Source organism: Morus notabilis, unplaced genomic scaffold (assembly GCF_000414095.1).
Source record: "Morus notabilis unplaced genomic scaffold, ASM41409v2 Scaffold648, whole genome shotgun sequence".
Taxonomy (NCBI): Eukaryota; Viridiplantae; Streptophyta; class Magnoliopsida; order Rosales; family Moraceae; genus Morus; species Morus notabilis.
This window is the reverse complement of record NW_010366890.1, coordinates 91116-101554: the sequence shown is the minus strand read 5'-3', so window position 1 is coordinate 101554 and position 10439 is coordinate 91116. Positions and strand designations below refer to the sequence as shown.

The 10439-nt window shown below is 32.7% G+C and overlaps 1 protein-coding gene across 1 annotated transcript; it reads right to left on the bottom strand.

Annotated features, from left to right (window-relative positions):
- Positions 1 to 8906: 8906 nt before the first annotated feature.
- Positions 8907 to 9655, bottom strand: LOC21387043. Its single transcript, XM_010111365.2, has one exon. The coding sequence runs from the start codon at positions 9507 to 9509 to the stop codon at positions 9156 to 9158; it is 354 nt and encodes a 117-aa protein (XP_010109667.1). The 5' UTR covers positions 9510 to 9655; the 3' UTR covers positions 8907 to 9155.
- Between the last annotated feature and the right edge of the window lie 784 nt (positions 9656 to 10439).

Here is a 10439-nt window from a genome sequence, read left to right as displayed (position 1 = left end):
TCTTCTAGCCCGTCATGTTGCTACAGTAATTGTACTTTGCCACAGTAACCGTATCTGCTACAGGAACAATATCTGTTACGAGAACCGTATCTGCTATAGGAATCGCATCTGTTGTGTCCGTCTCTACTACAGTAACCTCACTATTCATGAACAACACCCCCGCAGGCAAAATCTACTCTCTGGAGGTTGTGATCCTGGCTGCTTAGATACCAGTTGTTGGGAATATATATGGACAAAATTCTAATTCTCCTTTAGGATCTAATTTATATAAAAAAATAAAATAGACACTAAGAATTTTATCTCGTAAAAAACCTTTCAATTTGTAAAGGACAAACCACGGTAATAATTTTCACTATAACGATAATGGGTACACAACAATCTCTCAAGTTTTAGCAATAACTTGAGGAATACTCTCAACAAAATTCTCTCACAATCACTAGTGTTGAATCCTCACTATTTCTCTCACACTCACCCAGTATAGTAATCTACCCGATCTTTCATTAAAGAAAACACCTTTATACGTACACAAAAACTCTCTCAGCAGCTCTCTCTATTCCTTGCTACTGGGAATGCTTGAAATAAACTGAGAGGGGCTCAATTTATAGAGCCACCATACGCGTTTTATTTGGCACCATCTTCGGTGCCTAATTTTTCCTTCTTCATAAGGTGTGGGCTGTGCCCATTCTTTCTTCATTTGTTTTATTAGGCACCATTTTCAGTGCCTAATTTTTCTTCTTCAAAGAATCTGGGCTATGCCCACTGGGTTGAAAAGCAGCCCATCAGGAGAAGGTTATTTTATTCCACTAGTAAAAATTGTTATTTTTAATTTTTTAACATTAAATCTGTATATGTTTACATTAAAAATTTATAACGTGGGACACAAAATTATTTTTATTACAGATCATATTATTAAAAATTAATTTAACAGTTAAAATATAATGCCTACCGATAATATAAAATAGCCTTCTCTACTATAAATGAAAACAAAAAAAAAACAAAACAAAAACTCTACTAATACCACGCCAATGGACACCGCCATTACATCCCAACTTGGGTTTTGAGTCGGCATTAGATAGGTGGTGGAGCTCACCACGTGAGTCTCTCATTCCTATCTCACTTCTTACTTAAATTACTACTTATGGCAATTGTTTAATCTAATTTATTTTCTTCGCTTTCGTGACAATCTCTAATCTACTTATTTTTCTTCTTTTCTTTTATGACAATTTTTTAATCTACTTATTTTTCTTTTTAATTGTGGCAAACTTTTATAGAGCACGGAATTCTATCAGTAAAACACAATAATTTTATTAGAGACAAAAAGAAATAGCAAACGTAATCTCTTATCTTTTTTAAGGAGAAAGCAATAATTTTAGTCAGGTTAAAATTATGAAAAGTTAAATTAAAATATATAAAAGTACACCTCTAGATTTATATTTTATACATTCTTAAACCACACACATTTTACTTGTTACATTCTTTTTAAAATATCAAAAAAGTTCTTACAACTAAATCACTTTATATTCTACTACATTTTTAAAATACTTATCATTCTAGTTGTTACATCACTCTTAGAATCTCCAATAAATACTAGCCATTAAAATCTGTTTTTGTTCATGAGAGAGCGTCAACCCTCATCACATTCACGTTTTAGATTTAACCATATATGAAGGCCATAATTCTTCATAAGGCTAACGAAATCCTCGGTTTACACTGCTAATCCTTCCCTTGAACAGGAAAACAAAAAAACAAAATTATTTTCTCTACACTACGCCCGGAACTCTCCTCTAAACTAAACCCAAACTCAAAAACTCTATTCACTATGCCCAGATTTTAAAGCAAGCAACAACTCCATAGAGTTTACTAAAAGGAAAAAAAAAAAAAAAAACAATAAAATCTGATCAACTTTTTAAAATAGATTAATCAGTTATTTACTTAATATCAATTATTGATTTATGCTGGAAAGTGTAAAGTGGCAATTAAGGAGCTATATAAAGATTGGCTCTATAAATAATAATGTGATGTACTAAAATTCTTATTTATATAGATAGTATTTGTATATGGGAGAATATATTAAGAAAAAATAGGACATAATTATTTTTAAAAATACTATTGTCTTTAAAAATTATTTATTAATGGGTAATTTAATAATAACAAATCTTTTTTTTTTTGTTGCTAGAATAGTAATAACAAATCCTTAGATATATAGCATCATTCGTTTTACGAATTTAAATTTTAAATTTAATCTAAAATGTGACAATTTTTAAAAATTTTTAATTATAATAAAAAAATTAAATGTGATATTTTTAAAAAAAATTTTAACTATAAAATTTTGAAATTAAAAATTTGAATCCGTAAAATTAACGATGCAATAAAAAGAATGCATAAGGAGGCAGGTAATAGTTGACCTGCCTGCTTGACCTGCATTTTTTTTTTTTTTTTTTAGCATTTTCCAACTGTTGCCCTTTGTTCGTCACACGTTACACTCGTTGTCACACTTTTTTTTTTTTTTTTCCTTTTCTTTTTACTTCTATACTCTCTGTCTCTCTATCTCCTCCGTTTTCGTTCTTTTCTTATCTGCTCTCACAACATCTCCATGTTCTTCTCCGAGGTATGCTATTGCTTTGTTATTCCACTTTTTCTCAGATTAAAAGGCATGCCTTTTGTATAACTTTCGTTTCCATCCTTTTTTTTAGTTCATTTTGTTGTCTTTAAAGTGAGTCTTGAAGTTATTGTAAACACTAATAAGCTGAGAACACGATTGAATAATTAAGTTATTTTATCTCAGTAGTAAAATAAATTTTGTGTTCGTTCATTTAATTATTGACGTTTTCTAAGAGATCTTAGAGATGCTTGCATATTGAACTAGATATAATCAGGAACTTATTGTTTTCGTTTTATGGTCCCTGTATTGAATATATACCAATTGTGGTAGTGTATTTTCTCACGTTAGAATATATAGTTTGAGACTTGAGTTCTTTGTTTTGTATCATATTTATTCAAGTTCTTTCTAATAAGAAATGAGTACAAAATAAAGATAATAAGAACATAGAATATTTTACGTGCAAAACTCTTAAAGGATACGAGATAAATCACGGAATAAATATAGAAGGCTTTAATTATGAAAAATAAAGATTACGATCTTCTTTCTAAATTACATGGAGAGATTCTCTCATATAAATAGGAAAAACACCTCATAAAAGAAGAAAATTTGTGGAAATTAAATTTTTCTCACACTATGAGAATTCTCTCTAAATGATGAGAATGGAATGCAAAACTAAGAAAGAAAATAGTTCTATTTATAATTGAGCTCTTTTGAAAAAATCGTATGAGCCAGTTGTACATAACTAACTCTTCTCTCAAATGTCAGCACCAAATTTAGTGTTGACTTCTCTTTTCTCTCTCTCTCTCTCTCTCTCTTTTTCTATTCTTCCCTTCAAAAGTTGTGGCTATCTTTAACTTATTAGGCAACGCTTACATACTCATGCTTCAAAGTTTTTAGTTGGACAACAACTCAGTTAAATGTTATGAATAGACTATATTGTATAATCGAGAGGGTGTTTCTAAGATTCTACACACATTATTAAGAGTCCATTTAGTTGGATGATTCATTCTCTGATTTGAATCATGATTCATGGTTCGCTATAGTATTTTTTCTCACAAAAAATACACGTAAATTAAAAATAGTTCTAATCTCATAGTTCTAATCCATGAACCAAACAGCTCTTTAAGTTTCCCTTCACTTATACTCTTCTATGGTGATACATATATGGCAATGGTGATGCATGCATACGATTCCTGGCCCTCTCTCTTCAACTTTCTTTGTTTTTTAATGTTAACTAATTCTAATTGTAGCTTCCTGTTTTCTCCCATTTATGTTCCAACCTGGCACTTCTCACTGTTCTGTAAACTTTCCGTCACAGATTTGTGGGTGAGTTAATCAAATTCTTAAACTCAAATCTTGGATGAATATTATTATTTTTGATAAATTTCGCTTTTCTTCATAACTTTTTATCTTGTATTGCTTTGTCTTCTTTTGACATTTTCAAATACTGCATGCTTAGCGTTTGTTAAAATAACTAACCAACCTACTTAGTCTTTCTTGGTTGTGATCTACAATTATTAAGGCCTCATTCAGTTTGCGGATTCAAGTTTTTAATTTGAATTGAGATGTGATTTTATATGAGAACTTTTCACTGTAGCAGAAAAGTTATATGTGACTTTTTGTAAGAACTTTTAACTGTAGCAAAACTAGAATTAAAAACTAAGCTTATAATTATGTTTTGTTATTACTATTTAATTGTAGCGATTGAAAGTTAAATGAGTGTGATGCTAAACTTTAAGTCATGTAAAATACATTCTTTCAATTTGTTATTACCTTTGATGAATATGTTTTTAAAAATAAGCTTTATGTGAACCAGTTTTGGGATTGTAAATTGTTTCAACATATGAGAGATCCTGTTGATTTGATATTCAACTTTTTTCTTAAATTAATAAGTATGGTTTCTCTATTACATATTGTCACGCCCCCCAAACGGGATGGGTGACGTGGAGCTCGATTAGGGATTAATAAAGCAGATTCTCAGACCGGGCCCCACACTTAACTGCATTAAAATATAAATAAACTACTACAGAATCCAGGAGCCTCTGACACACAGGGCTCCACCCCACAGTACATACAGTATCGTACATACATGTCCATGTAAATAATCATTACAACAGACATCAACCACAGTTTAGTTAGTCCAAATATTATATAAGTTTACAGAATTTCTCAAATTCCTTACATTTGTCCAAGAGGATGTCCACGATCCTCACTTGATTCCAAATAGCAGCACAACTCAGCTGCTCGGTAGCAAATATCCAGCTACTGTGCTCCGCTCCTAGAATCTCCTGGGAGGGGTTTAGTACATTTAAAACATAAAACGTGAGCGAAAGGCCCAGTAGGATATAATTTGAAATAAACGTTATAATAAATATGCGAGGGAATACATAAATGAATAAGTAAATAAAATAAGACATTTAGTCCCGACAAAACAGTCGGAACCTCACATCCTTTTTCTCAAAGGAAATATAACTGAAAATAACTGTTTTACAGGCTTCAGCAAGTAATTAGTACAAATTACTTACCTAACCAAGTGCCTCGCCTACCCAGACCGAGTTTCAGGTTCTGCCCCCGAGGATGCACTCTCCGCATCCTATCTAGGCTTACAGCAATAGACTCTATTACCAGTTCACAAGATCTCTTTGCTTAAGAAATCATTCATTAACATTTTGAAATCGTTAATACGACCCCACAAACTACTCAAGCCGCGGGCCCCATGACTGGACAAGCCATGAGGTTCCATGACTAAACAAGTCATGGTTTTCAAAGAGTTTTTCTTTCGCAAAGCAATCCCTTTCTTTAAAACATTTCAAGGCCAAAATCCTTTTTGAACACAGGCTCACAAGGAAAAGGGATAGAAATCCTACCTCGCGCTATCAAACCTGGGACTAGCGTTGCCTTTTCCGGCTTCCGCTTCCTCAAGCCCCTTCAGTCTGAATCTTCAGCGATCACTGATGCAAGACAACACTTTAGGATCAATTTTCATTCCTAAAGCAATCCAAATCTCATTTATGTACTAAGATTTTCAATTAGTGTGTCCTAATCCATTTTCATGTTTCAAAATATCATTCCAAGGGTTTTCAATCTTAAAACAAGGTTAAAGATGCTAATCCATTCATCTCAAGTCCCCAAATGAAGCTGATTTGGGTTCTCCCTGAAAACATGGGTTAAAACAGCACTTTCAGGCCAAACATGGTCAAACCTCGTGTCAACCGGTCGACCGGTGACAGAGCAGTGCAACACTACCGGTCGACCAGTAGTGTGCACACTGGTCGACCGGTCAGCCTGTAATCTGGTCAACCGCATAGGTCGACCGGTTTCCATGTGATCCGGTCGACCGCACAAGTCGACCGGTGGAATCAGCTGCGCGAGAGAAGCTCACGAAAATCAATCCAAAACCTGCAAATCCAGTCCCAAATCGAGATATTTCAAAGGGAAACCACTAGATTTGGGTTCTAGGTCTTAAAACAAGTCCAAAGAACCCAAGATCTCCAATTTCTACTCTAGTTTTGTTCAAAAACCATCAAAATCCGGTTTGAACCAAAAATAAGTTTTGAAATTCAAAAACTTGAGATTCAAGATAGGTTATTTCAGTAATCATACCTCGAATCCTTCTCTTGACGTTGAAAACTTCTTTAAATCTTTTCTTGGTTCAAGATCCGTTTGATTTGGGACACAAATGAGAGAGAGAGAGAGAGAGAGAGAGAGTGAGTGAGCGGGAGAGTGAGAGTGAAAGAGAGAGAGAGAGAGTGCACGGGAAAGAAAAGAGAAAGGAAAGGAAAAAGGAAAAAGAAAAAGAAAAGAAAAGGAAAAGGAAAAGAAAATGACATGTGTCAATATTTTAAAAGAACAGTCCAGAAATGCGCCCATACACACTTCTGGGTTAAAATAAATTACTGAGAATAATTTAAATACCTTGGAACTATTTAAACTCACACGTGTCAAAAACATTTATTAATTAAACTCAATTAATAATCTAGATTAGGCACACTAATAATCTCAATTACCTTAATAAATTTTAATTAATTCTTCAGGGTGTTACACATATACTACTATCTTTTATTTTATTTATTTATTTATTTCTGGGTTTAGTTGTTATTGCTTTGGTCCCAGGGAACTAAACTTGGAAGCTGATTGTCAAAAATATGAAGAAAAGAATTAGGCAAGTAGAGAAGTATTGCTAGCTTCACTATTGGAAACAAACAGAAACTTAAGGTCATGTTTGATTTATGTATTCAGAATCATGATTCAAAATTATTCTCGTTTTACGTGTATTTTTTGTGAGCGAAAACACTGTAGAGAACCATGAATCATGGACGAATATAGAAAACAAACATCCCCTTAGCTATTAAAGGATTAGTTTTTGAGTTTTCTGTTAACTAAACAAAACTTAGTAATAGTTTCCCTGCCATTTGATTCCATTGTTTGTCACTTATGTTATGTTTGGTAGGATGGATAGAAAAGATAAAGGAATGAGAAGTGAAATACAGATGAAGGAAGTAAAATGATTTTCTCTCATATTATTTGGTAGAAGAAAAAGAAAAGTGAAAAGAAAATATCAAATATAAGGCATTTTACAAAAATGTCTCAATACAAATAAAAATATGATGAATGGTGAAGGTTAAAATTGTTATTTTACACCTCATTTATTTGTCTAACTTTTTTTTCCTCTTTTCTTCCCAAAGTTGGAAGAATTAAAAATTAATGGGCCCATGGATTTTCATTTTCTTTTTTTCCTCATTTCCTATCTACCAAACAACCTAAAATTCTGTTTTCTTCTCTAAAATCATTCTTCTATTTTCTTTACTCTCTCTTTTCTACCCTACCAAACACACAATTAAAGTTTTCTTGGCTAATAGAAAGCTCAAAAGCTAATCCTATTAAACAAAATACCGTCGTCTTCTTATCACTTAAATTTTGAAACTTGTATTTTGTTATCCATAACATATTTTTAAGGATACTTTGCAAGAACACCATAAGTTTTAAGTTTGAATTGACATATTCAGGAAACATAAATTATGATGACTGTAAACGACTGTAGATGACTTTAGGCCGCAAGTTTTAATGCATTTGTATGTTTTGGTTTTTTTTATTATGTAAATGACTGTAATGTGGTGTGTCAAACAAGTTATAAAGCTACAAGCACAACCCTTGATCAATTGTTTAAATGTTCTCATTGTGACCGCAACATAAGAGGAACTCCAAAGTACTTTTTTCAATTTTTAAATAATCACACATTATATTTAATGTAATTATATACTTTTGTCAAATTATAATTAGAGATAGTACCAAAGAGGTATCTTATGTTATTTGTTCCATACAAATTTTTTACAAATTAATTTTTATCTAAAAATATTAAAAAAATAACGTCTATAAATTCATTCATGACCGACTATAAAAAGCTATACAAGATATTCAGATACGAAGGAATACTTTTTGTACATCAAGATTGGTCAAACTGAATTGTGATATTCCGGAAAAAGAAAATTAGCTTAAATTTTATACTATTGCGTTCTAAATTATAAATAGACCCAATACAATTCTCCTCCGTGTACATATTTAAGCATTTTATTGTTCATATTTGTGTTGTAAATTATAAATGCACCAAATATAATTTTCTACACAGCCTTATATATATATATATATATATGCATACAAATTACATACTTTACAACAAGACAATTTCACTCGTTTTATTAAAAAGAGATGTGGAAAAAAAAAAAAAAAAAAAACCCCAATAAATGCACCCAATATATAATTCCCATCTCAAAAAAATAAATATAAAAATCAACTTAAAGCCAAAAGCCGTTGGTTGGCTTTTTCCATTTTTAATACTCTCTACCGTATAATTCTCTTCGAAAAAAATAATTAAAAAAAATAAAATAAAAAACCTGCTCTGAATCAAATGCATCGAACATGGCATTGACAGCCGACCAAAATGAGCCATCCAAGCCAGAGAAGTGCCTGCCATGTTCTTGAAAAAATTAACAAGTGCGTGCCCATGATCTTGGGCAAATACAATCCTAATATTCTATTGAGAAAAAAAAAATAAAAAATTTTGCTGGAAAATAAATAGATGAGAAATTAATGCTTCATATGACGACACACTTCGATAACATTATTGATCTTCATAGTAATGCCAAGGTGTAATTAAAAGCACAACTTAAATGCACATTTAATCAACCTAACGTAGCGGTAAGTCCGCGCATAATTCCACTAAGATTATTAGTTCGAATTACTTTCAACCCCAATTAAAAAAAAAAATTGTAACTGTAAAACAACACACAACATTGGTATAACACAATGAACAAAAATTGTTAAGACTATTAATTGTTTGAAGGGAAAAAAATAAACAATAAAGGAACACCAATATTTACACAACTAAATAGATACAATTGAAAAAGGATTTTAGATGAACATCATTACAAGAACGCCATTTTCCATTTCACACCCCCACACATATAGATCCGTCTAATTTCTTCAAAACCCTTTCCAAGTTTCAACCATTACAAAATTTCTCCAACAAATTATCTCACCGACAAAAACGACACATTCAATTCCCGACCTTGAAGAAAACGACACCGTCCTCCTCCTCCTCTTCGCACGATCCGAGCCGGCGAATCTTTCCTCCGGCGACTACCGCCGGAGAGGACGACGGCGACGAGGCGGCGGAGCCAGCAGCCCCCGCCGCGGCGGCCAAGGCCAAGCAACCCTCGCTCCAGGACTTCCTGATCGGGTACGAGACGGACTTGCTCTTGGGCAGGCCGTGGGAGGAGCAGTGGATTTTGCGAGACTTGTGGAGAGCGCAGGTGCAATTGCGGTGGTATGGACGGCGATCGATGGCGGTGTCACAGCCGGCGATGCAGCCCTCGTACACGCACTTGAAGACTCCGTCGGCGGCCGCCATTGAAGCCACCGGTCACTTTCTCTCTCTTGTTTCTCTCTCTAGACTCTCTTGTTGCTATTCCTGAGGGGGGAGTTTTGTGGGGTTTCTGAGGAGAAACTTTTTTGAGATCTTTGATGGGTTGTGTTTATATATAGTGGGAGAATACAAAATGGGCTTTGTTTTATTTATTTATGTTTATTTCATTGAAAGACAAAAAAAGAAATGAATTGTTGAGAGAGAGGGAGGAGGTGATGACAGGCAAAAAGGTTGGTTGTACAGGCTATCGGTATACGCGGCATTTATGCGATGAGGAAGGCGTGTCTAGTGGGAGAAATTTTGGACACTAGTCTCTCTCTGTTTTTTTTTTTTAAATCTTTTTTTTATGGGTTATGGAAAATGCAATATTGGTAGAGGTTTTTTTTTTTTTTTTAATAATTCTTAACAGTTAGAACTTAGATCCAAGTAAATGTTAATTTTGTACTTTTTTCTTAAAAAAGATTTTTTTTTTTCAGTAAGTAAAGATATGGGTGCATTTTTTGTGGAGAAAATTATTTTGTTCTAGAACTGTGTTGTGAGCGTTGGATTAGTTAGCTAATAGTTTGAACTGGAATAAGAATAATTTTGTATCATATTTTTGTAAATTTTTAATTCAGGCATGCACAAATATTATTTTTAAAAATTAATTTAATGGTTAAAAATAGTAATTAAAAATACATGCATTGTCATAAAAATTCCCATTTTTTAAAAGAATTTTTTAGTTAGTATTAAAAGAATATGGGTGCATTCATTTTATGGTAGAGAATGTTATTTTGCTCTATTAGTATAAATTGTGTTTTGGCTGTGTATTAATTTTTCCATGGTATGATATGGAGTATGGGTAAAATTCTGCACTGGACACATAAACTTTAAATACAAACATATACAATTCTGACCGTTAAAAAACTAATGGAT

What these genes read in the sequence shown, in the direction of transcription:
- LOC21387043 (XM_010111365.2), bottom strand. Translation starts at nt 9,509, where the DNA reads ATGGCGGCCGCCGACGGAGTCTTCAAGTGCGTGTACGAGGGCTGCATC.